Consider the following 25429-nt stretch of genomic DNA (forward strand, 5'->3'; position numbering starts at 1 on the left):
CTAACTCAACATGTGAAGATCTATGCGAAGCAGACTTGGCCTTCCAACTTTCTCCTCTGTATTCTGTTTTTCTTGACACTCAATCGGCGTAATACCTCGAATTGCAGACATGTTTGCTTCTTCGCTGCGATCAGTCACTCTTCGCGGCCCCTTGGCGGCCCGCAAGTTCAGCTCGACTGCTGCTACGAGCGCTGCCGAGGTTAAGTCTTTGGGTGTAATCGGCGCTGGCCAGATGGTAAGTCGTTACATCTTGGGGTGATCTCCGGCCCGAACAATTTGACTTATGTGATCACACAGGGGTTGGGAATTGCTCTGGTTGCTGCGACCAAGGCTGGAGTTCCTGTGACTCTGGTCGATAACTCTCAGGCTTCCTTGGACAAGGGTCTCAAGTTCGCTGGTAATTGCTCCCTCATGTCATAGCAGCGCACATTGAAATTCGTGCCCCGCCAATTCAGTCCATGCTTCAATGGGACAATTTCCTGAATATAATTCTTTCCTCCAGACAAGCTTCTCGAAAAGGACGTTGCCAAGCAGCGTCTCACCCGCGATGCCGCTGATGCCGCTCGGGCTCTACTCAGGCCCACCGTGAAGATGGATGACCTTTCCTCAGTTGACTTTGTGATCGAGGCCGTCCCCGAGATCCCCGACCTCAAGCAGAGCATCTTCAAAAATCTCGCCCAGATTGCTCCCAAACACGCCATTCTGGCGACCAACACCTCCTCTATTCCCATCACTAAAATCGCCGCCGCTACCACCTCAGACCCAACAGACCTGCAAGCTCCATCTCGGGTAATCTCCACTCACTTCATGAACCCCGTTCCAGTCCAAAAGGGTGTCGAAATCATCCGTGGTCTGCAGACATCACAAGAGACCACCGATACGGCTATTGCTTTCGTTGAGCGCATGGGCAAGGTTGCTTCCGTATCGGCTGATTCTCCGGGCTTCCTGGCCAACCGCATCCTGATGCCGTATATCAACGAAGCTGTGATCTGTCTTGAGACTGGAATTGGAGGTCGTGAGGATATTGACAACATCATGAAGAACGGTACCAATGTTCCTATGGGTCCTCTGACTCTGGCAGATTTCATTGGACTGGACACGTGTTTGGCGATTATGAACGTGCTTCACCAGGAGACCGGCGACAGCAAGTATAGACCCGCTGGTCTGCTTCGCCGCATGGTTGATGCGGGCTGGATGGGTAAGAAGACCGGAAAGGGCTTCTACGAATACTAGACGTGAAGTTTCTCCTCGTGATGTTGAAGACGTGAGCAGGGAAAATTAGTGCTGCCTTCTATTTTTGTATGCGATAAACCTGAATCAACTGGTTACGCTCCTTAGATCTGAGATTATTTCGAGTCGTGTCCTGACTGTTGTAGGCAGCAACTGCCACATAGGAGTGGCGGACCTTTCAGTAAGATAGCCGAACTTTAACACGTTTATCCAACACGTGCAACCGCTGGAGTGAGGCTGAACTAGAATTCGCAAAACAACTTGTCTCGACCATCATCATTTGACGCTGGATCCTACTCGCGCTGTCTGTCATTACTACGCGGCGCTATTGCAATCCCCAAGGACAGAGATAGGTGAAGCTTCCACTTGGCCCAGGCTTGAACTTCTCTAAGATATGTCCCAGTTCCAACCTACTCACCAAGGGCGAGGAGGGTGCAATAGATAAGGGTATTCACGTCCATCTGACTTACATACACAGTTCGCTTGAGTAAGTGATACCATCCATATAATCAAAGGCCTTCGTCTGACCCATTTGCATTTCAGATCCGTGCACATAACTTTGGGTTCCTAAGGCCCCCAGACAAGATTGTGAATCGTAGATAGCGTGCGCCATACGTATTTAGGTGGGTAAAATCCCGATGGTAGGAAGCATCTACAGCTTGTAAAAGATCCACTCACACCGCCCATATTGACTTGCTGTTTGGGGTCTTAGTCGTCTCGTAAACAAAAGATGAAAGGGAGAGAGCACCCGCGATTGGCAGATAAGCTCGGTAGTTAGTGAATACAATGATTTAAATCTACTGCGGGTGGTAATAGATGTTGATCGGACTTGGGGCTCCCTGGGTATTGGTATAGCAATAGGATCTCTATCTCAGGAAATGGCGAACTTGTCATGGGTGGACTGGAAGTATATTGATAGACAATCTTATCAACTTGAGTTGCTGAGACGATTAGACTCCGGGAAACCTAAATCATTGCCTACAATAGACTCCCTAGTCTTACGGTCACTGACAGGTGCAACTTTTAGAGCCTCTTTTGACATTTCGAGAACTAAGAGGAACGCCTTAGTGAAGCCCATGGCATGGCCCTCGATGATGTTCCCTCCTCTTCAAAAGGAATCGATATGGATCACTCTTCAGTTCCTCAAGCCTAAGCCCTGCCGAAAGGAATTGGTCCCATGTGATAACGACGAGTAATGTCCGTGGCAAGAAAAACCAGAAACACCGTATGCCCATAACTGAGTACCCCTCATCACGTAGAGATAAATGACGTGAATGCAAAATGCGAAAACGTTTTGAAAAATTGGGCGGTTTTGCATTTCGGGAGGATCTTCCGAGTTCTTTCTTTTTTAAGAGACAAAAAAGGGGGAGAGGGGGATAAGGCGAAAAGGTTGAGGGAAAAGGTTTTCGAGAGGGATTCAGTTTGAAAGGAGAAAAGGAAGAGGCGTCACGCCATGCCATAGTACACTCATTCCCGATCCGAAAACCGACCCGATCATCATCATCAGCACGAGCAGAAAATTAACACATTTATTTCTTGGCGGCCTGCTCCTCCTCAGCCTTGACACGGGCACGCTTCTCACGCTTGCCACGGTGGCGGGCCTCGGCGCGGGAGTCACGGAGACGGCGGTAGGCAGCCTTCTCACCCTCGGGGAGGGAGTCACGCTTGACCTCAGAGACGGCGGCCTCGAGAGCGGGGTTGACGATGGGGAAGGAGGCGCCAACCTTCTTGGTGAGACCCTCACCAGACTTGGCGGCCTTGACGTCCTCGGCGGAGGAGTCGAGCTTCTTGAACTGACCGCTCTTGCGGGGGAAGAGGATCAGGCGGGCCTTGTAGTCCTTCAGGCGGGCGACGTTGTCAACCAGAGACTCCTTGGAGTAGTTGGTGCGGCGGTGGTCAACGGCGATACCGACGGTGCCAGCGAGCTTCTTGGGGATACCGGCCTCCTAAATTCCGGGGAAAAAGTTTGATGAGCCTCTTTTTCATTCATAAATCGAAAACGATCTCTTGACCGATTCAAGAAGCCCGCTATTTGGCTGTTCACGGTTCAATTTACCTTCAGCTCAGCGAGGGTGAAACCACGACCAGCACGGACACGGCGGTTGTACTTGACGGTAGGGCATCGCACAACGGGACGCAGCTTGTCGACGGGACGGGGAGCAACAGCAGCGGCCTTGGCGATACGGGCTTCACGTCTGCGGTGCTTGCGGCCGGGCTAAATTTTCGAAAAGAGTCGCATGTTAGTCGGTTGCGTCCTTTCGTGAGACAACTTTTCCATCCAATTGAGTGCCGAGCGCTGAAAGATCGAAAGTCGCTCGGTGGGAATTGGAAAAAGTTTTCGGGTGGGATTTCGAAAGTCGTACCTGGTCGAAGTGCACGCGCACACGACGCTGCCAATCCTTGCGGAAGTCTGTAATCAGAAGGCATCAGCAACCGAGAGATTTGAGGATGTTGCGAATTGAATATCATTTGCGATCCGGACGCTTCGGAAAAAAATTGATCGTGCACGAGAAGGGCGCTTGAGCCTGAAAATGACGGGGCCGACTCACGGTTCTTCTGGATTTGGTTGTTGTGTCTGATCGCCTATATGTCCCACACAAATCGAATCAGCCTCGACATCTTTCAACATTCCTCCATATTGCCTGGATCAGTGGTCGAAAATCGAGCCAAATCCGACCGCGCAGCATATCCTCCATTCATTGTATAATTCGTATCAGGGATTCGAGGGTAACGCACCATGGTGACGGATGGGGATCGAGCCGGGTGGTGGTCGTCGGAGGGTTGCTGGTCAAATCTCCCTGCACGGCAGAAACTGAAGTCGCCATTTTTCGTGTGGCCGCTTTCACTACTCACCGCTTCGCTTAGCGAGCCCTAACTAATCTGGTTCGGGCAAATTGCCAATAAGTGCTGACTCATCATTGGCTCCCGCTGGAGAGAAAATGGATTCTGTTCCCGCTATCCAGTGACCGTTCAGTAGTGTCCGCTTGCCGACGAGATTGGCTCGAACTCGATCATGGCCTGCCAAGTCACTGATCCGTTGTTCAATGTATCATGTTAAACTGATATGCGATAGACAGGTCAAACAATGGTTCATACTCATAGTACTTCAATCTCCTGTAAATTCTGGTGCTTCTCTAATTTCCAGAATCATGTCTTCTTAAAGTAAGAAAAGGAAGCAATGTCTTTGCCTCTATTGTCCTTCTGACTCGTCTTTCGTGTCTTCCTGACTATCTTTTAATTTATCTTGAGGCTCTTTACAAGCATGTGAATCCTTGGTCGTCTGTGTTATACTTTAACGTTCCACTTCCATATCCACCAACTCTCGGTCAGTCTCACCAACACTATACTACTATGCCTCGACCTCCACTTTGACAAACAAATGGTATCAAACTCATAATCTCATAGTGCTCTTTCATGACTCACTAACACCTCATACCTACAAAAGTGAAGAGATTCTGTGATCACGGCAACGCAACATCTAAAAGATAAAATCTACTTACTGTGTACAATTAAGTTCATTAACAGTATACACTACACAGCGTGGCAGCATACACTACTCCAGTATATAGAGCCATTCTCGAGTAGCTGGTGATCATACAATAAACATTATCTCTCTAATTTCTCGACAACTGAAATTCCGGATTGTTGCTGTCAATTCTTCAATGATCCTGTGATTGCAGCAATGCAGACTTGAAACCAATGCAGCCAGAGGCGCAGACGATGATAGCTAGTAGGTACTAGGTAGTGGTACTAGGTACACTATGCAATTTTTTGAAGCATCGACCAAGAAACAAGCATCTAAGCCAAGATACACCACAGTCGAGGAGTCAAAGCATTTCAAACCCAGGAAACCAACACAACACCACTGTTTGCACGGTGAAAGTCATAGACTCAAATAAAGACAGAAAACCCGAAAATCATCCAATTGATATGAACACACAACAAACAACAAAAAAAAGTAGAAAGCAATCGCTGGGGCAAGTACAGTTGAATTGCTATGGGAAAAAAAATCACTTAATTCATCAATCATATTTCCCGAAGGAAAGCACGTCGTCAAGGTGCGAAAGGCTAGGTCGTAAGTCGTGTCCAGAAAAGTATGTGCCGAAACGCCAGATGTGGACGCTTCTGCACGAGGAAATAGTGGGGTGGCGCGAATGGGCCTGGAGATCCTAAGTCTCGATGCCCAGCCCCACTCCAGCATTGCCTCTGGATCTCTTGCTGGCTGGACTGTTTTCGCCTGAACTAGCTTTACGCTTTGATGCCGAGGCACGATCAACATTTGGCTTCTTTACCTGCCCAAAGAGCTTGGTCTGCAGCAATGAACTGGTCTTGGGGGCAGTTATCCGCGCCGGCTCATGATGGGGCTTGACTCGCTTGACTTCGTCCTCGGATTCAGGGGCTGACAACGACACGGTGCTGTCGCTGTCATACTGGTCGCGTGCTTGTGTGCTGGAACTTGAGTGGTTGCGCTCGTCTCGGGCCGTGCATGGTTGATTGGGAGTAGTGGGAACTGAGGATTGAGTGCCATAGGCGCCGTGGGGTTCACGGATGCGGTTGGTGAATTTATCGGCAAAGAGGAGCGCCGCCAGACCATCAGTATGCTCTCCGCGGCAAAAGGTATGCAGTTCATTCTGCATACTGGGAGACATCGCCCCGTAGTTATACAATTGCGAGAAATGTTGTCGGTTGTCTTGAATGCGACGTTTCAACATCGCATTTTGCTCTTTCAGCTCTGCGGTTCGAGCTGACGCATCGTCAATGACCCGTTTAGCATGGCGGAGACGGCGATCCAATATCAGATTGGCATTCTCCAGTTCTTGTGATCGGTGAAGGACGGTGATATAATCTTCGTGGGACACCGGATTGGAAGGTCGTGGAGTCAGCGGCTCTGCGGGGCGTGAGCGACTCCGGTATTCAGCGCTTCGAAGGATCTCGACCTCGCGCTTGGCAAGTTGCTGCTCGACTTCAGCGCGCTTGACTGCTTCGCTACTCGCGAATGAAACAAGACTGTTTTGCAATTTAAAGTGCAATGCCGACATGCGGGCTTCTTGCGCGACAGCCAACAGGTCCTTCGCAAGTTGACGCAGGCGAGTTTCGTTGGCTGAGTCGATCTCTTCTGTAGAAGGGAGGTTCTCGGATGCGCCGTATGCGTCACAGAGTGATTTCTCCAAGTTCGCAAAGGGGACTGCGGCGGGGCTGAGAGAGCGCGAACTGGAACCGCGCCGCGGTGCTCCAGGAATTTGTGTTGAGGGTGGCGGAGTCATATCTGATGACGACAGGGCAGGGGGAGACATGACTTTTTGTTCTGATTGAAAGGACCGTTCTCGCGCGGCCACACTGAGATCGGGCGATGGGGAAAGAGTACTTCTGCGCGTTGGGGTTGCCGGAACAAGGATTTCGGCTGCTGGTGCAAGTGGACTTGATGGCCGGTTTGTTGATCGAGACATGGCCGACAATAGATATCGGTAAGTAGATCGAAGTTGTATGACAGATCAGTTGTTCACCAGATAGAGGTAATCGTTATGCTACAGACCCTGTCAGTTGACTGTATCGAGATGTTATCGATAGCGATTGGAGTCGCACGGGCCGATCGCATACCGAATCTAATTAGACGCTTCCAGGAATGAACAACGACGTCAGACTGCGCAAGAGTGGAATGAAACGTTCAGTGATCACAATACGATCAGGCGAGGGGCATGGAACAAAGGATCAACGGGACTGCAGGGGGGGGAGGCAAAGCGGATAAAGGGAGGAAGGGAAGCTCAATTTGTGGAAAATCGGAAAAGGTGGTGGGACGGTGATGAGTTGATAACATGGAGGAGGGGGAGGCTGGGAACGGCATTGTGATATGCGGCTGGGGGGGGAGTCAACCAGCAACCTCATGCTGAGTCCGTTCAGCCATTGCGCCAGAGGAGCCAGTGGACGGCCTTCCTCCAGCCTCCACTACACATTCAGGCCAATCATGTGATCAAATCGTGACACTTGGTGCGCTAGATTGGGCTTGGTGGGTGGGTCACGGGACGCTCGGGGCAAGTAAACAGCTGCGAACAGCGGGTGTGGCCCTCCGTTGAACTGGCAACCGACACTCTGGAGGACACGCTAGTTGGAGCTTGGTTTCATGTCATCAGCCTATCTGCTGGTCATGTCATCATCAGGAACAGAAGGCAATGACATGACGACCATATCCACAGCTGTATCCAGCAGGTCGGGATGTGATGCCAGAAGTGTGTCAGTGGGTAGGGACAGGCTGTGGATGAAACAGAGAGACCGGCAGTTCGTCAAGAGATGCATGTCCGTGTGCGTAACTGCGTATAATGGAGCAAATCCGGTGAAAGAAGTTTAGTTTGGGCTTTATCAAATAAGGTTGATGGTCAATACGCCGCTTTAGACAGGTTTGGGGGATGCCGTAACGGTAGTACAGATGTATATAAGTGTACTTAATTCACTATAGTTCAGATGATCTCAACATTAGCGGGCTAGTACGAAGCTACATGGAAGGTTTCCGATCTTCCCTCGGATAAAGAGTAACAACTTCAAGTTATCTGAGAATGCAGATGTTTTGTATGCTCCGTAATTCATTTAGCTCGTGCCTAGGCACTGACTGCTACAGCATGTGCTGTGGCCGGAATGTTGTGGGACGCATACAGGCGTTTAAATGAGTGGGCCAGGGGGTTAAATTTTGACAGGCGATCCGTTTCAAGAAGTTAACAATTGCAAAAATGCGGCCCCGTACACAGTCATAGTCTCATAGATGCGAAGATAGTAGACCTTCCGTGCGGACGACAACGGCCACTCTATCGCACATTTGTCGGCAGGGAGCTTCATGGTTGGTAGGACTATGCGCTAGACGCAGTATAAAACAGAGGAGCCTTCGAGGGAGACAACTTGCCTGCCTGTCAAACCCACTCTATAGAGGAAATTTCAGTGCGAGCGTTTTTCTTCGAAGAAGCTATCATTTTTTGTAAGCCCTGTCAGATTAAGCGCAGCACACTCACGTTATGATTGTTGCCAGGCTATAACATCTCAAGCGGGCTGGCCCACCCATCCGGTTTAACTCGCTGGCATCAGCAGATCAGTCGAATGCCTGAGTTTTCGGAAGCTCTTGTAAGGTTATTTATTATGGCAAAACTAGGACACTGTAACGAGTCATGACTTCTCTCATACACACTGATCAGAACTATCGATCTGGATCCCTCGTGTAGTTCGTACGTGGTTGGTCGCTGCTGCATAAGACGCACGCTTAGCGACAGCTAGTTCTCCTACATTAGGCAAGGTACAGTTTCGGACATTTGCACACCAATCACTTATTGGGCCAAGCGGATTCGACGTCAATTAATTCAGCTTCAAGCTCACGGCTTGGGATGTACGGCTGCTGAACTCCTGTGCTGTCTACAGTCAATTAAGCAACGGCGATGATATTTTTCCATTTGATGGTCGACGTCTTGTGAGACTCCGGACAGTACTGCCTCAGGCAGCTATCGCTGGGACCTCTCTAGCTTGGATAAGATGGGTATGTAAACAATCGGCGATCTTGAAGGTGCATTGTTGTCCCCACTCATTGATCGACTTTGACACTTTGACACTCTGTCGACACCCAAGACGTCAGCTCGACTATTTGTCAAACATCTGATAAAGCTGGATTAGATCTGCTGCTTTATATTATCGTCAGCACTCATTTAAGGACTAGGCCTTGGTCAGTGAGCCGTAACCGAGCTCCTACATTGAGCTTCTCCACCAAGTGTTTTTTTTTTCGTCTTGTGGAGGCTTCAGCTACTGCAACTTGATCGTCTGGATGCGTTGCGACTGTAAGTAGCCGCCGGTATGGACGATCACCCAAAGACTCTTCCTCGTCCGTCAAGCGGCATTCCACGGTTGACAGCTTCTCGATTGCCTCTGCCGAAATCAACAGGACCCAAGTCCATCCGCCCCTCCCCATCCCGCGACCGATTACAAGCCGACCCTGGATTGGACCACAGCCGCCTTCGCCGACCATCATATGAGACGCTGCGAAAGCAGCCATCTATCTCCCGCCTATCCTTGCCTGCAAAGCAGGTCCTCAGACCATCCTCCAAGGGCAATGACACGACAACGCAACCCAGCCAAACACAATTCGCAGACATCAGCAACTTGTCCACTTATGACGGTCAAGACGATGGTCAGCTACACGAAGAAGACCGTGGTCGGCTTGAAGTACGGCCGTCTCTGTCGGACCGGACCAAAGAGACGATCGCGCAGATTCCGCCCTCCCCAGCCTCGGTGAGAAGACAATCCAGCTTCTTCAGCGGGGCCAGTCCAGCACGGTCACCCTCTCGGACACCCTCAAATGCATCCAGCTATTCAAGATCCCCGTCTCGATCGTCCAATGGTCAGTCAAACCCGGGCGATCTCCTTGCTCAGCCGGTGTCCAAGCTTCGTCTTCCTTTGCGCCCCCGCGCGTCGGTGCCTTCGGTCTCGTCTTTGGCATCACCTACGGGGACCGAGGCGGCGAAGAGCCCATCGAGGATCAAGGCGCCCTCATCGAGACCAAGCCTTGTCGGTAATGGCACATTAAGTCAGGATGCAGCATCAAGGAGGGCGATACCGATCAAGCCCATGGGAACAGGGAGCACGCTCCCTGCACCGTCCTCCGCGGGCCCTGCATTAGTCAAAAAGCCGTCGAGACCAGTCCTATCAGACATGGGACCTCCAGCGCGGCCGCTTCAGATCCGAAAGACGAGGGCCCCCGAGAACAACCCTTCTTCTACCATCAAAGCACCATCAAGCACCGCGCGTCACGTATCTGCTGCCTCCTCCGTGCTTGATGATCTGACACCCGAGCAGCAGGCGCAGAGCGAGGCACGAAAGGTGTCCAAGTCATCCAATGCGTTGCGGGACACTATCGCAAAAGCAAAAGCTGCACGGAAAGCAGCTGCTCAAGCTGCAAATGACAAGGACGCTGAGCCCACGGCGGCCATTGCTCCAAACAACGTGCGGGGAGCTACTGATGACGAGGATCCTTTCAATCAACTTCCCAAAGGATCCAACACTGCCGTCCTGAAGAAGCGCGTGGAAGGAGCTCGTGCATCAGGCACATTGAATATTGCAGCCTTGGGTCTCACAGAAATCCCGAAAGAGGTGATCAAAATGTACGAATTCGACGCTGAAAGCTCGTCAAATTGGTTCGAGAATGTGGATCTGGTCAAGTTCATTGCTGCTGACAATGAATTGACCACTATTGCCGACGAGGTCTTCCCTGACGTGGATCCCGCGAATTTCGACCCCGAGAGCGAGGAGCGTGGCCCTCAATTTTGTGGATTGGAAACGCTGGATCTCCACGGAAACAAGCTCTGTTCACTTCCCATGGGCATTCGACAGATCAATCAGCTACGGGTCTTGAATGTTTCGAATAATGATTTAACCTTGGATAATCTTGCGGTCATTTTGCAAATCACGTCCCTGGTAGATCTGAAATTAGCGGGCAACAGGCTAGATGGGGCCTTCTCACCGGCAATCGGCCAGTTACGCAGCTTGGAAAGCCTGGATCTGCGGAACAACACCCTTACTCGACTACCCGACGAGATGGTGAACTTGACGAGTTTAAAGGTCTTGGATGTCGGCGAGAACCAGTTTTCAAGTCTCCCATTTGATGCACTTAGCAAACTTCCGATCAAGACACTCAACGCCCCAAAGAACCAATTGCAAGGCACTTTGATCCCATCAACCGTAGATCAGCTTCCAGACCTCCAAGCTCTCAACGTCGCGAGCAACTCCTTGGACTCTCTTGCAGGCAATGATCAATTGTCACTGCCGAATCTGCACAGCCTTGTCGTGAATGTGAATCGCATCAAAAAATTGCCCTGTCTTACCACCTGGCAATCTCTTTCTACTCTCGTAGCTGGGGACAATCGATTGGAAGAGATCCCCAATGGATTCGTGGATCTCAAGGGCATCAGGGCTGCTGACTTTTCTGGAAATCACCTCACTCGCGTGGACGAGCGAATTGGGCTCATTGTCAGCCTTTCCAACTTTAGCATCTCCAATAACCCACTCCGAGAGCGAAAGTTGCTTAGCATGAGCTCGGACGACATACTACAGGATTTGCGCCGACGTTGCGAACCAGAGTCTGGGCCACAGGACACCGATGACGAGGGATCGGTAGCCACCCAATTCACACTTGCGCCTGAGACCCCAGTTAGTGAACACGGCTGGCGGCTGAAACCCGGAGGTGTTCTTGACCTTTCCCACTCTGATCTGGTAGAAGTCAGCCTGGACAAGCTAGGTGCGACCAACAGAGACGAAATTCGTTCCCTGTATTTGCAGCACAACGAATTGCGTATCCTACCTGCCCCAGCTCTGAAGATGGTTGCTTCCGGCCTGGTCGACCTTGATCTCTCCCACAACCCTCTCAACAGTGCAGAATTGCTTTCTTGTCGGCTCGAGCTGCCAAAACTTCAAAGTCTCAACTTGAGTGCCGCGGGCCTCAAGTCCATCGACCTCTTGTTGGAGAATCTGCTCGCCCCGACTTTGAACTTCCTCGACATATCAAACAACCGTCTCGCCGGGCCGCTTCCCCACATCAGACACTTTTTCCCGGGAGTCAAGACTTTTTTGGCCTCGGACAATCAGTTCTCCAAGGTGGAATTCGAGGCAGTTCAGGGCCTGCAGGTCCTCGACCTCAGCAACAACGACATCGACCATTTGCCCCCGAAAATCGGCTTACTAGGTGCGGAGCGGTCCCCTCGCAATTGGGGAGGAGGTGCTGCTTTGAGGAGATTCGAGGTCGCTGGCAATCGGTTCCGGGTTCCGCGATGGCAGATTGTAGCCAAGGGTACGGATGCTGTGCTAGAATTCCTCAAGGATCATATTCCAACGCAAGACTTGCCTGAGTGGGAGCATGAAGATGCAGCTTCTCGAGTCGACACATTTTGATTCTTATTTGACGTCTCCGGGCATCGGCGTTGGTATTGACACGGGCATTACATTTGCCGGTTTCATACTCTTCATCTTCACATTTATATCCATCTCTAGGCTGCATCGTGCGGATCAATATTGAGCAATTTGTACAAATACTGTTGTGTGACAGCAAACCTACTCCTATGAGAGAATGCTCGACATGATGAATTCGCAAGTATATTCACAGCGCTCGTATCGTATGAACTATGTTCTCTGTAATGCGCAAGGCCGATGTCAAGCCTTCACCAAGAATCTAATCACTACCAGCCACAGCATCGATGGACTTGCTCACTTCCTCCATGACCTTTGACCACGTTTTCGACCAGACAGTGAATTTGTCACTGCTACCCGTCGAATCATCTCTAGCGCCTCCGCCTACACTCCATGGAGCAGCAACCGAGTTCACGGCCTGAGTGGCGTGCTTTTGGATTTTCTTCAAATGTTCCGCCGCCTTGACCCAATTGCTTTCATATAACGCTCCGACCACCTCATCGACTTGCTCGGGGACATTTTGCAGGTGAATCATCAATGACTCGAGTTTCGCAACACCACCAGGTGCACACAAGGGTAGATCCCCGGCATTCTTCAGTCGGTTTGTGACAATAACAGGATAGACCTGGGCGACGGGCTTGAGGAACCGCAGCGTCGACTTCTTCTGCTCCTGCAGCGCGGCGTTCTCATCCTCCTCATCGCCCTCATCGTCGGACAGGTCCTCCTTCTCCTCACCCATCAAATCGTCGAAAAAGTCGTCATCGCCTTCGGGGTCCCACTCCTCAAGCTCTTCAACCGCATCCTTCACCAGATCGCGCCACTGCTCCACACGGCGCATCACAAATCCAACCACCCCCTTATTCGCAACTTCGCACACCTCATCACAAGCATCCCAGACTCGGCCCACTGCAACAGTAACCGCGTTCTTTGCAGTTTGCGTGAGATCCTCCTCTTTCTTTTTCGGATCAGCCGTCTTCGCGGCGTCCTTGTGTCCCGCAATTTCTTTCACGCTCTTGACCAGCGTGGCAAATTCCGTAAGCGTCGTCCGAACGAGAACCAGCACCTCCGAGTGAAATGCCTTGGTATATTCGGCGGGTGTCACCAGCAGCGCCGCGGTAACCAGCGAGGGAAGAACGGTCTCGTTGCATGCGCGCAGCACAGTAGTCACGGCGGAATGTGTAAACGGCGAGGTTATCGCCAGCAGTGATAGCTTTGTCACTTGGGCTTTCAGACTCGCAGCGGAATTGGCGAGCAGAGGTAAGGCGTTGTTGGAATTGGCGTCGACGTCGGCGCCTGCATCTTGGGGCGCGCTCGTCGTTGGAGTTGCGAGTGTGGCTTGGAATTGGTCCAGAAGAGTGAGTGTGGTCGATATGGTGACGGGGAATTTTTGGGCCATTTTTTTTTCAGTGTATACGTGGGCCGGGGGCTTGCCCTGCTGCGTTGTTGAGTAGAGGTTTTGGGAGGAGGGGGAAATGTTGTTGGGTATAGAGGGATTTTTTGGAGATAAAAATGTTGTCCGCGGGGCTCAGGTTCAGTGGTGGGGCGGGTTGACTCAATAAGGTGCCCGGCTCCCTCAGTAGGGCGAACGCTGCACAAGCTCACGTGGTTGTATGCAACAGTCACTCGACATGGTCCTTCTCGATGGAGATCTAGTTACGATCATATTGATTTGAATTTCGAGACAATCTTGACATTTGATTGTCATTGAGTCTTGAGTAGCTGTCGGCCAAGTAACTCTTCATGGGTGCCTGCTAAAACACCAAGGCAGGTAAGTCTATATATTCCGGACGAGGAATCAGGCCGAAGGTGAGGAAGCCCATTTGCAATACCTATTTACGTACATCCAACCTAATGCGAGCTCAAAGTCCCATCGATTGTCTCATTCCAATCTACATACCTTAGGTAAGGATAGAGTTGTTTATTCAGAGACGCGCTGGTTTGAAAAAGCTTCCAATTCAGTCAAGAATCCTTCCTTTTCGAACGCTCAGTTGTGATCGACTGGATACATCAGGTACTATGTCCTTTTGATATCTTGGTACCCATTGAACAACAGACTACGAGATAAATGGATATGACTTCAATCTTCACCTCGGATACAACCCTGTCCCCTCAAAGCCATTTGCTGCACCGGACAGCCATTTCTCACGTGAACCGAATCAACCAAACAGCTACGTAACCAACGCTTATTCCGCCTTGTTGATCTGAGGTCATCACCACATCTCTCAAACCAAAACCAGCAATCTGAGCAGTCAGCAGTCTGGTCCACGTCTCCTCACGGGAGGTGCTCATTAAGAAAAAGAAAGAAAAAAAAAAAAGACGAAGACAAGGAAGATGACTCTTTCCATCACATGCAATATATCATGGGTCCTGGCACCTTACAGTCAATATAGATTGCAACTATGACTTTATGACTTTATCTTCGCAGGACCGAGCAGTCATACTCAACCAAAAATCTTGATCTAAAAAGCAGACGTTGAACATGAAAACACGGGCCCCCACAGCACTGGAGAGGTGAGACCACCGCTAGCCGCATAGTTATGGCCTCGAATGTCAGGCACCACAGAAAGTCCACATCCACCGTCACAAGTCAAACTGATCAAACATCCCCCCAAAGCTTTCTAAGAGCTCGATGGTTCGCGGCCAACCACACATTCTCCCATGACATAGATTATGGGTACATCAAAGTCTCGTGCCTCTACAAAGGCTGCCAAATCTGCGCCTGCCATTCCCACGCGTCTCGTCCCCGAGAAGACCTTCGTCCTCGACAATGGCGCATACACGATGAAAGCAGGCTGGGCCTGTGATCCCTCCGTCCCCGCCGAAGAAGCCCTTTCCCACTGCGCCACGATACCCAACGCAATTGTCAAGACCCGCGACAATCGGATATGGACGGGTGCTCAGCTCAACACGCATGTCACGGACTGGAATGAAGCGGTGTTTCGCCGCCCCGTGGAGAAGGGGTTTATTGTCAATTGGGAGGCCCAGAGGGAGATATGGGACCAGACATTCTTCGAAGAGAAAGCCACCCCTCGGAACAAGCAGCTGCGGATCGCGAAGCCAGAAGAGACAACCCTGATTTTGACGGAGGCTCCCAATAACCTGCCGGTATTGCAGCGCAATACGGACGAGATGGTGATGGAGGAGTGGGGCTTTGGTGGCTATGCGCGATGCTTAGGTAGGTGATGTCTCGAGGAAAGCTGTTATTTTGAACGCTGGCGTCGCAGGATGCTGATCTCTTTCGTTTGTGATTCTTAAAGGCCCAACCCTGAACGCCTGGTGTGATGTCAACGCTCTATTCGGCGACCCCCTCACTAGAAGCGATGCCGAAGTCTCCCCCAAGGACTGTCTGCTTGTCGTGGATTCCGGATACTCACACACCACGGTCACTCCGGTCTACAAGGGTCAGCCTCTGCAGCGTGCCATTCGCCGGCTTGACGTCGGAGGCAAGCTTCTCACAAATTACCTGAAGGAGATCGTCTCCATGCGACAATACAACATGGTGGACGAGACATACATCATGAACGAGGTCAAGGAAGCGGTCTGCTTTATCAGCAATGACTTCATACACGACATGGAGAAAACGTGGAAGGCGAATCGAAAGCGCGAGGATGCTCAAAGCGTAGTCGTGGACTACGTGCTACCTGACCCCAATGCCAACAAAAAGGGATTCATGCGGCCCCATGATCCGCTGCTGCACGCAAAGAGGAAGAAGGGTGCTCTGTCAGGTCTCAGTCCTGAGGTGTTGTCTGAGGATGTCCTCGTTTTGGGCAATGAAAGGTTTACCGTTCCTGAGCTACTTTTCAGGCCCAGTGATATCGGCATGCAGCAGGCTGGAATACCTGACATGATTCTTCAAAGTCTTTCCGTCCTGCCTCCTGGCTTACATGCTGCCCTTCTTGCGAACGTCCTGGTGGTTGGCGGCAATTCCTGTATTCCAGGGTTTATGGATAGACTGTACGCGTCACGCACAACCCGAACAGCTATTCGAAACGGTGATTGAACCCTGCTAACGCAGCTTTTAGGGAAAACGACCTCCGAGCGATTACCTCCTCAGAATGCGTCGTCCGCGTCCGAAGAGCCGAGGAGTAAGCTGTCCTGTCCTTTCACCATTATGGGCTTTTTTTGTCTTCGGTGCCACTAACCTTGTCTCTCCTTAGTCCATTCCGCTCGGCCTGGCTTGGTGGCTCTCGATTCGCAAGTAATCGCGAGGAACTTGGCAAGGTGGTGATCACTCGGCAAGAGTATCAAGAATATGGATCTGGATGGGCTACTCGACGATTCGCTGGGCTGGTGTAGCGCGTGGTCGCGTGAATGAAGAACAAAGCTGCTCTCTGACACCATAATTGGAGAGTCTCGGAGGTCCTTCTATATCTCGATCTGCTTTTTGTTTTCCTTTGCATTATGATACCCTTTAGCATTTCGAATCATCCGTTTTACTATCTTCGTTATAACCGCTTAGTGCCTTTAACCTAAAGTATGACAAAGACGGCGTGGATGCTGCCAGGTCCAAACGAACCAGTACCAACATCTTGGGGAAAGGTTTGATGAAAGCGTACTTATTACTTAACGTAGTGCGTGTCATTACTATGTAAAAAGTGAACGTCGTGTGTGCAAGCCAGAGAGAAGGGAAAATACGTTCCAAAAAGAAATGCTCACTGTCGGATTCGAACCGACGATCTTCTGTTGTCCGTATGGTAATATACGAGACAGACGCCTTACCCCTTGGCCAAGCGAGCTTGTTGATGTCATTCCGTTCCAGTCGGCATACATGACAGGCAAGCTCGTATCTGGCCCCACTTAGAGTTCCTTCCCCAGCAAGACTCGCTCTGTGCTGGGTCGTCTGTGATCATTGATGGCATCTTCGCTTGTGGAAAGTCTACCAAGTGTATGGGGAACGTGTTGGGGCACACACTCTCGAATATAGTCTATTGTATTGATTAATTTCTATACTCTATTCTCTACAGTATTTGTAGCCCTCGAGTTAGACTGAGTCTTTCCACCGATGGGCGAGCGTACGGGACCAGACCAGTTTATATCTCTACGGCATGCTCTGAGAAAAGTCATTGCTTAGTGTTGTACTCGATAGTCATCCATACCATGCATTTTGGATAGTACTGGCTTATATACCACTTTTATTCACAGGATATAGTGCAAGGCGCAGACGTTTCAATATCACCTGCTGGATTTCAACCAATACGGCCACTCGCTCTACCTGGGGGAGAGAATCCATCACATAGCTACTTTGTGCTCGGCATGAATTCATCACCTAATTAATCGCTTAGAACAACCAAGCCTGTAGTGTTTGTGGAAGGCCATTGATGCCTTTCCCTCTCGTCCAATTAAATGGTGTAAAGTAAGATGGTATCTAAACATAAGGTACGGCTAAACCAATGCAATTTGATCGACAATGAAACCAATAACGCCATCGCTCGTCAAGCAGACCGACAACAGGTGAAGAACCCAGCACGAAATCAATCAGCGCGACGCTTCCAGAGCCCCAAGTGCACCTTCCGTTGCTCGTAGAATGGCATCTGCATGCACGCCACCAATCTTCCGTTCGTATATAGAAGCGGCCTTTTCCTCACGTAGTAATGCCTGAAACAACTTCCTTGTCTCCTGCCCAATTCTCCTGTTTCTGTCAACGGTTGTGTTGGGTGTGGTCACGCTGATTCCTGATTCAAGTTGTGGCTCTCCGGTCCATTCGTCCATGACCAGCACATTGGACAAAAGCACGCGAGGACCATTTCCATTCGCAACCGCAGGTTTGATCACCATGCCGCTGCGCCCCAGATGCGGGACAAGACCTCGAAGCTCCGTGGCTGAGATGATGCCGTCCGTGCTCTGTACGGAGGGCTGTATCGGCAGTTTCCCTGATTGAACCTTATGATTGGCTTCGATTCGAGCCCAAAGCCGGGCACGAGCTACTGATGCTTCCCAGTAGCGGTTGATGCCCCAGCATAAAGTGGCAACGTCCAAGGCGAGTAATGGATTCTCCAAACGGGCGTCAATCCATTGCCGAAGCGCAGTCGGGACTTTTCTCTTCTTGCTATCATTGCCAGTGGGAACCGAAACGGATGTAACATTCTGTGTCTCTGGATTCGTCTCGTAAACCACGGAAACATTGTAGAGCGAGGATGGGAATGGGGATGGCGCGGTGAAAGTCAGCGTGTGTGTCTCTAACAAGGATGCTGCTTTCGATGCCGTGCGACTGGCCGTAGCTCGAAGCGTCAACGGAGCGAACAAAGTAAGATAGGCTGCGGATTTGGAAGTATCTTTCAGGGCAAACGGATTTTTTGGCATGGATAATTCTGGAGACGATGGGCGGGGCATCCTCCCGCAAAATGGAAGAAGTGTACACAGGAGCGCAGAGATAGGGGCGCGAGGCCGTGGAGCTACTGGCTGGCTGATGTGGGTGGATTCCTCTTTGAGAAGGTTCAGCAACTTGCGAACCTCATCAGATTCATGAGACAGAATAAGACCCGAGTCAACCTTCTCAGTCCACTTGTTCATGTCGGCTACCTCGGACTTCAGCCGACGTAGCTCCGCCTCCAGTCCCTTTCGAGACTTTTGCTTCTCAACGACTGCAGCGGTCACATCCGCCAAAGGTGCTAATGCTGGAACGTTCTCAGAGGTCTCCTCTCGGGACGTCTGTGACTTCGAAATCTTCGCAGAGCCACCCAATAAAGAATCAGTGGCGGCTCTTTTCTTGCGTCTCTCTTGTCTAGAGCTCGGGCTGCTGCTCAAGAGGCCCCTCGGCCGACCTGGCGCCCTCTCCAGCCCAAGTTGCGTAGGAGTTGGGGGCAGGTCCGGCTCAAGAGTGTCATCGTCGCGCGAATAATCGGCATCGCCATAGTCAAAGCCCACATCTCCTCCCGCGTCCTCTTCCTGTATAGCCGTTCCCAAAGCGTGTTCAATTTGGTCTTCGGGAGAATTCAACAGACCTTGCAAAGGCTGTGTCTCGTTGCGAATCGGAGAGCCAAAAACAAAGTCTGCGGCTGAAATTTTTCGTGACAGTCGACGTGGAGGTTTGGAAAATGCTTGGATATTGCTAGGTCGTCTGCTGGGAGAAAGTAGCATTGGAGATCTTGAGGCTTGCGACCCTTTCAGAGGGCTCGACGGGTTCAATGACGGTCGAAGTGCTTTGCGACCGCGAAGACCCAAATTTCTCGCATCATCCTGAGAAAGGGTTTTCTCGGGGTTGCCTCGAATGGGTGATTGTCTGCTTGGTGACCTCCCGATCGCGCGCTCGAGTATCTCGGAATGTGATTTGGCCAGACTCGCCCTCGTGGGCGATTGATACGATGCGCGGCTCGGGGACCGTAGCAAAATTTGACTTGCGCCAATAGAGGGATTTATTGCTTCGCCAGTCCTCCGTCGCTTAGGAGGTGAGTCCATCGTTGTGTCGAGTTTGTATTTGTTGATTGTTTAATCTCAACCCGCGCGCCCGCATGCGGAGCGGGCGCATAAACAATAAAGTTTGCCGTGTTTGCACCTATGACTTAATCTCGCAGCAGCTCCGAGGTCTGTCGTTCGTTGATCTACTGATAGGTGACGATGAAACGCTTTGCGACAGGCGGGTGTACCTTCACAAGGGCTGTGGCCTTGGATAGCAATCTTGAATATATCTGGAGTCTTCGTGTTGCTGTTCGTCGTCACCATGCCTTCACTGCTACTTCCCGGCGCATGCGCACACACGATCAATCTGAGATACAAGGCAGCATCGAGTCTCCGACAAACGCCTCTTCAACGTCACAGGCACATTCATTGGGCGGCTACTACTCTCTCCTTCTGAAATCGCCTCTGCCGGTCGATCGCACAGCACCGCAGCTATCGCAATCAAGTACAAACACCGTCCCGGCATCCGCTTCCACAGCCGAGGCTCCTAAGGCCCAGACTCCGCAGGAGAAGATGGCTATTGTCTTCGGCACACGCCTTGCAGGACCCGGTCGTCAGTCTCGATACAATCCGGGCGAAGCACCACCACAGTCTATGTGGAAAACTATCAACGGGGTGCCAATTCCTCCTCAGCCCGAAGAACCTGAGAATTGTTGCATGAGTGGCTGTGTTCACTGTGTCTGGGATGATTTCCGCGATGAAATGGAGGAGTGGGCTGCCAGAATTGCAAAAGCCAAAGCCAAAGCTAGTCCAGAGGCAGATACTGAAGATGCTCGAACGGCGCCCCGAGCTGAAGTCAATTCAGCCAGTCTTAGTATGGATGATGACGGTGGTGGGAGTGAGACCAATTGGACTGTGCCGAACCCGGAGGATGACCTCTTTGCGAATATTCCAGTCGGCATTCGAGAATTCATGAAAACCGAGAAGAAACTACGAGTGAAACACCAGAAAGAAGCCTCAACATGAGCCGACAGGCAGCCGAACGGATACTGTTATTAGATGACATGGGATACACAATTTGAGTATTGTACATGAGCAAAGATGATCCCGGGATCGAAGACCTGTTTGATACACCCTTCGATACCAATGCAGATAGAGATTGTACATAGATCGTATTCACAGCTTCAGCATTTCCATATTCTCAAGTAGAGTTTGTGAGTCCTGTCTATCGAAACACTCCGTGTTGCGGAAGATACTGCATAAAGAAGTCGTTCTGAATGAATACCATGTTCTCGGCGAGTGGGATCGCCCGCCCCATGCTTCCCGTTGATGAAGTCCGTGCGCTCCGCCGCGCCGCACCGCAAGTTTCTCTTCGGTGCTGCTGCTGCTTCTTCTAGTCGAGAACAACCATTGTGTTCTTGAACATGCTCGAAGGCCATTGCCACACGAGATTGATCCAATGGACTTGGGGTCCATGAAAGTTGCCAGTCGAGGAATCAGCGCAGATGGACCGCTCACTTCGTTTCCGATTGTCCCCATACTGGCTCCCTAGCCCATCGTGAACCTCCCGCGACGTCCTGAAAATGACGCCCCAGACGAGGTCGGTTTCCCGATTACAATGTTTCAAACGAACGCCGCCACTGCGACGAGATGATTTCCGGGTCTATAGTAACCGCACATTCGGCTTGCAGCTTCATCTGATTAGCTGCGCGGGGAAGTCGAGTTGGGAATCCCCGATTACAGTAGCTCGCTGTCCACATGTGCGTCGTCTATCGAGCGTCACATTGCAGGCCACAATTTCACGTCATTCAAAACGGTCGCTTATGCCGTCCTGTGATGCCCACACTTTCTCTCACACCCTCAAGTCCAACTCGATCACCGCCGGAAATGTGGAGGTCAATACGCAGCTCGACACTGCGAGCAAGACTCGTCTCGACGGAGCTGCCATGGACGTGGAAGGTCAACACAGGATGTACAAGGAGGAGGTCCAACAATCATCCCACCTCAAGGACGAGATACAATTGTTGAAACATCTTTGGCATCGCAGAATCATCCGCATATCGAGAGATTTCAAAGTCTGGAACGATAGAAGTGAATCGAAATTCAGTATGAGCCTACGAATGCCGAACCAACGCGAGGACCGCACAGACATCAGACTCAGAGTCAGGGGTGAATCGGGTTCGACAAGCTTGGTATGGCCGCATTTCAGATCAAAAGGGTAGATTCGCGAAGCGTGATAGTGGCTAATCATGATTGAGTAGGACCAATTGAAGGTGGAAGCCTTCTCGTGTATGGTCTCGAAGCTAAAGGAAGAAGGACTATGGGACAAGCTGATCTCCGAAGAGCGTCCGCTTGCATCCAAGGAGGAGCCACCTTTGCCTGCGAAATTGAGTTTGTCTGATATCGCGGAGGACCAGCGCGTGGCAGACAATCCTGTCTTGAAAGATCAGGAAAAGCCCGAAGAACCGAGTCTCCTGCCATTCGAGCTGTGCCAAGATGACTTTAGGATATTTCACTCTCTCGAGCAGAAAAACTTTCTTCAGCATGACACTGAATTTTCAGGCAATCAATTTGAAGGTATGACATGCCTTGTGACTTGCTCGATTCCTGTCTTGAAGCAGGAGCTTCAAGTTGCAGGGCATGGAATGAGAAAGGTGCGTTCAGTAGCCAGTCTCTAGGGGACACGAAACTCGATCACTGCAGCAAGACAAACTAACGAGCAATGAATGGTCTTTCAGCGTGATGCTAAAAAGGAGGCAATCTATGGCTTGATTACAAGATTGCGAGAATCAGGTATCTGGGAGCAGCTGATTCAACGAGATCACATCAGAGCGACCGTCAACGATGATCTGCTATATATGATGCATTTTGGAACACAGACCTTGAACGATGCAAATGCCAAGCTACGGTCGTTGATGAAGGTACAAGCCAAGAACACCCGACCAATCCAAAGCGACAAGGGCACTTCGAACGCCTACAAAACCAAGAGGTCTGAGCAACTCGCCCAGTCTCTTCGAAAGTTCCGTCAATCTAAAGACCCCAAGGTGCTGGCGATCCAATCCGCAACCAGCACACTTCCTGTCAATGAACGCAAAGACGAGATTCTTGGTCTGATCAAGAAAGAGACGTACAGTATAATCGTGGCTGAAACAGGCTCTGGAAAATCTACGCAAGTGCCTCAATTGATTCTCAACGATGCTATCGAAGAGGGCAAAGGTGGTCATTGCAACGTACTTTGCATTCAACCACGACGTATTGCGGCTCGCATGCTAGCGCAACGTGTTGCTCATGAGAGACTTGAAAACATCGGTAACACAGTTGGCTATATGATACGATTTGGAATCAGACGGCCTGCCAAAGGTGGCAGTATTACTTATTGCACGACTGGGCTCGCTTTGAACATGCTTCAAGACAATCCCGAGCTTCTGAACTCATTCTCTCACATCATACTCGATGAGGTTCACGTGCGGGATATCGATATTGATTTTGTGATGTTACTCTTGAAAAGTCATATCGACAAATGTCGAGCAGCGGGCCAGCTCACGCCCAAGGTTGTGGTTATGAGTGCCACCGTCGATGTCGATCTCTTTGCTTCATACTTTAGTAACATCGATTCAGAGGGGAGGCCAACACCAGCGCCTCACGTTTCAATACCGGGTCGTCAATTCCACGTCAAATCACACTACTTGGACGATGTCATTACCAATTTGACTGATAGTCTCAAAGCAGATGTTCTCACCTGGTGTTTAAAAGAGCCAGCGACTGCCAAATTCTTGAAGAATCACTATCGCAATTTCGCACCCGAGGCCGAGGCCGAGGCTGAGGAAGCGCAAGACGAGCCAGAGGATGACGATCTTGGAGAGTCACCCCCTACTCTGGGAGGGAGTGACGCAGCAATACCTTTATCGCGACCCGCTGGGTTGAAGCAAGTCGATGATGCCTCTGTTGTTCCGACAGGCCTGATCGCCGCAGTCACGCATCATCTATTGAGCACAACTGACAGCGGTGCCATTTTGATTTTCTTGCCTGGTCTTAGCCAGATTATTGCTACTGAATCACAGATTCTCCAGGCAGCGGAAATGCTAGGCCTGGACTTTGCTGACGGGAACAAGTACAAGCTCCTAAAGCTGCACAGCAGCCTGCCGGAGGAGCTTGCGAATCTAGAGCGCGAGACGCCCGAAAGCTGCCGCAGGATACTGCTTGCAACGGATATTGCAGAAGCATCACTCACAATCCCTGATGTGAAATACGTGATTGATTCGGGCAAAGTGAACCAGTTGATGTACGATCCGTGGAGCCGGTCACATCAGATGAGCTGTTCGTGGGCGAGTCAATCAAGTACAGTCCAGCGAGCTGGGCGGGCAGGCCGAGTTCACGATGGAGATTACTTCTTTATGGGAAGCAAGGACTGCTTCGACTCGCTACGAGTCACGAAGTCCCCCGAGATTCTTCGAAGTGATCTTCAATCTGTCTGTCTGCGTGCGAAGCTGTCTAATCCATCTTCGACCATCCGTGAATTCCTGCAGCAAGCTATTGAGTCGCCTGAGATCACCGATATAGACATGGCTGTGACCTCGCTCAAGCAATTGCAGGCCCTGGACAGCAACGAAAAGATGACAAATCTCGGCTCCTTGGTCAGTCACATGCCGATACTTCCTCCGCATCTTGCCAAACTTGTTATCATGGGCGCCATTTTCCGATGCCTTGACCCTGTCTTGATCATAGCTACACTGGGACAGCAATCGAACTTCTTCTATCGGGGTAGCGACGACCAGCAGCGGCTCAACGCCTGGAATAACCAATCTGCATTTGCTGGACAAAGCTCAAGCGATCATCTCAGCACAGTCAATGCTTTCAAAGCTGTACGGTCTGTCTGGATCGAGGAAGGGTGGCGGGCCGCTCACAAGTTTGCGATCTCTAAGAATGTCTACCTTCCAGTCTATAGAGAGGCTTTCCTCACCTCCAATCAGATTCTGCGCCAGTTGGAACAAGCACAAATCGTCGACAAGTGGCTGTTGACCGGAAAGGACGCCGAGGGCCGCTTCGGAGGACCGAAGTTGAACGTCAACTCGAATAATGTGCCCTTGATCAAAGCGCTGCTGCTCCATTGTCTCTACCCTCGTTTGGCAGCCCCCAACCCCGACTCGAATTCGACCTTTGCCACTCAAACCGAGCAGAAAGCCGTTCTATTCTCGGGTAGCATGACGAAAACCGGTCGAAAGGCGCCTCGCGCACTGCTCGTCTTCAATCAGAAATTCATATGGGGAAAGCCTCCCCATATCACTGCATTCAAAGAAGCTTCGATTGTGACACCTCTTGCGGCGAGTCTGTTCGGTGGCCAAGTAACCGTACATCGCTCGTCAATGATTATGGATTCATGGTTGCGCATGGGCGTGGAAGTCCTTGACGCGGCCTCGACACCGAAGCAAGTGATTGATGACATGATCCTATTCAGGGAAGCACTGCACAAGGTAAGCATAATCCCACTAGCTGAATATTGACCTGACTTCAGCCCTTCATCACTCACTGAGCGTCCGCATTCGATAAGAATGACCATCTCATGCTAATACAAATATCACAAGGCCCTGAACACCGCATTCGAATCCTATCGAAGCGATTTCGAGATCCTGCAGAACAAGAAGACTCGAGGCACATTCTTCAATGCTCGCAGTGATTTCTGCATGAACCTACAGCAGGTCGTCACAGGAATACTGGATCGTGACTGTGACACAGCACGAGCAACTGCGCCTTCGGCGTGGAATGCTCATGACCTCAGTCATTATTCGGACTAAACATCCCACAGAACATATCCCTGCATACTTTGTACAATGTTCAGACATAATGTTTACATATAGCATTTGTATAATGTGCAAATACAATATCAGGAAGAGATATCTCGACTTTGATTCTAATTCCGCAGACTACATACAGTCAAAGGTAC

The 25429-nt window shown here is 50.8% G+C and overlaps 9 protein-coding genes across 9 annotated transcripts; 5 read left to right on the top strand and 4 right to left on the bottom strand.

The window, feature by feature from the left end:
• Positions 1 to 109: 109 nt before the first annotated feature.
• Positions 110 to 1233, top strand: N7539_006827 (3-hydroxyacyl-CoA dehydrogenase family protein; the record flags this gene model as incomplete). The annotated part of the gene is made up of 3 exons (XM_056936428.1): positions 110 to 235; positions 298 to 397; positions 503 to 1233. The coding sequence occupies 3 exons, from the start codon at positions 110 to 112 to the stop codon at positions 1231 to 1233; spliced, it is 957 nt and encodes a 318-aa protein (XP_056788363.1).
• Positions 1234 to 2759: 1526 nt separating this feature from the next.
• N7539_006828 (60S ribosomal protein eL13) lies at positions 2760 to 3969 on the bottom strand (the record flags this gene model as incomplete). The annotated part of the gene is made up of 5 exons (XM_056936429.1): positions 2760 to 3176; positions 3287 to 3445; positions 3594 to 3640; positions 3780 to 3813; positions 3967 to 3969. The coding sequence occupies 5 exons, from the start codon at positions 3967 to 3969 to the stop codon at positions 2760 to 2762; spliced, it is 660 nt and encodes a 219-aa protein (XP_056788364.1).
• A 1430-nt stretch (positions 3970 to 5399) lies between these two features.
• Positions 5400 to 6677, bottom strand: N7539_006829 (uncharacterized protein; the record flags this gene model as incomplete). Its single annotated transcript, XM_056936430.1, has 1 exon — positions 5400 to 6677. The coding sequence occupies one exon, from the start codon at positions 6675 to 6677 to the stop codon at positions 5400 to 5402; it is 1278 nt and encodes a 425-aa protein (XP_056788365.1).
• A 2374-nt stretch (positions 6678 to 9051) lies between these two features.
• Positions 9052 to 12138, top strand: N7539_006830 (uncharacterized protein; the record flags this gene model as incomplete). The annotated part of the gene is made up of 1 exon (XM_056936431.1): positions 9052 to 12138. The coding sequence occupies one exon, from the start codon at positions 9052 to 9054 to the stop codon at positions 12136 to 12138; it is 3087 nt and encodes a 1028-aa protein (XP_056788366.1).
• A 277-nt stretch (positions 12139 to 12415) lies between these two features.
• N7539_006831 (uncharacterized protein) lies at positions 12416 to 13549 on the bottom strand (the record flags this gene model as incomplete). The annotated part of the gene is made up of 1 exon (XM_056936432.1): positions 12416 to 13549. One exon carries the CDS (start codon positions 13547 to 13549, stop codon positions 12416 to 12418), a length of 1134 nt encoding a protein of 377 aa, XP_056788367.1.
• A 1274-nt stretch (positions 13550 to 14823) lies between these two features.
• On the top strand, positions 14824 to 16449 carry arp6 (actin family protein; the record flags this gene model as incomplete). Its single annotated transcript, XM_056936433.1, has 4 exons — positions 14824 to 15328; positions 15411 to 16107; positions 16176 to 16238; positions 16311 to 16449. The coding sequence occupies 4 exons, from the start codon at positions 14824 to 14826 to the stop codon at positions 16447 to 16449; spliced, it is 1404 nt and encodes a 467-aa protein (XP_056788368.1).
• Positions 16450 to 17628: 1179 nt separating this feature from the next.
• N7539_006833 (uncharacterized protein) lies at positions 17629 to 19548 on the bottom strand (the record flags this gene model as incomplete). The annotated part of the gene is made up of 1 exon (XM_056936434.1): positions 17629 to 19548. One exon carries the CDS (start codon positions 19546 to 19548, stop codon positions 17629 to 17631), a length of 1920 nt encoding a protein of 639 aa, XP_056788369.1.
• Positions 19549 to 19707: 159 nt separating this feature from the next.
• N7539_006834 (uncharacterized protein) lies at positions 19708 to 20514 on the top strand (the record flags this gene model as incomplete). The annotated part of the gene is made up of 1 exon (XM_056936435.1): positions 19708 to 20514. One exon carries the CDS (start codon positions 19708 to 19710, stop codon positions 20512 to 20514), a length of 807 nt encoding a protein of 268 aa, XP_056788370.1.
• Positions 20515 to 21311: 797 nt separating this feature from the next.
• On the top strand, positions 21312 to 25280 carry N7539_006835 (uncharacterized protein; the record flags this gene model as incomplete). The annotated part of the gene is made up of 4 exons (XM_056936436.1): positions 21312 to 21680; positions 21750 to 22142; positions 22227 to 24959; positions 25071 to 25280. 4 exons carry the CDS (start codon positions 21312 to 21314, stop codon positions 25278 to 25280), a joined length of 3705 nt encoding a protein of 1234 aa, XP_056788371.1.
• Positions 25281 to 25429: the final 149 nt, after the last annotated feature.

Source organism: Penicillium diatomitis, assembly GCF_028827545.1.
Source record: "Penicillium diatomitis strain IBT 30728 chromosome Unknown utg000009l_segment0_segment0, whole genome shotgun sequence".
Taxonomy (NCBI): Eukaryota; Fungi; Ascomycota; class Eurotiomycetes; order Eurotiales; family Aspergillaceae; genus Penicillium; species Penicillium diatomitis.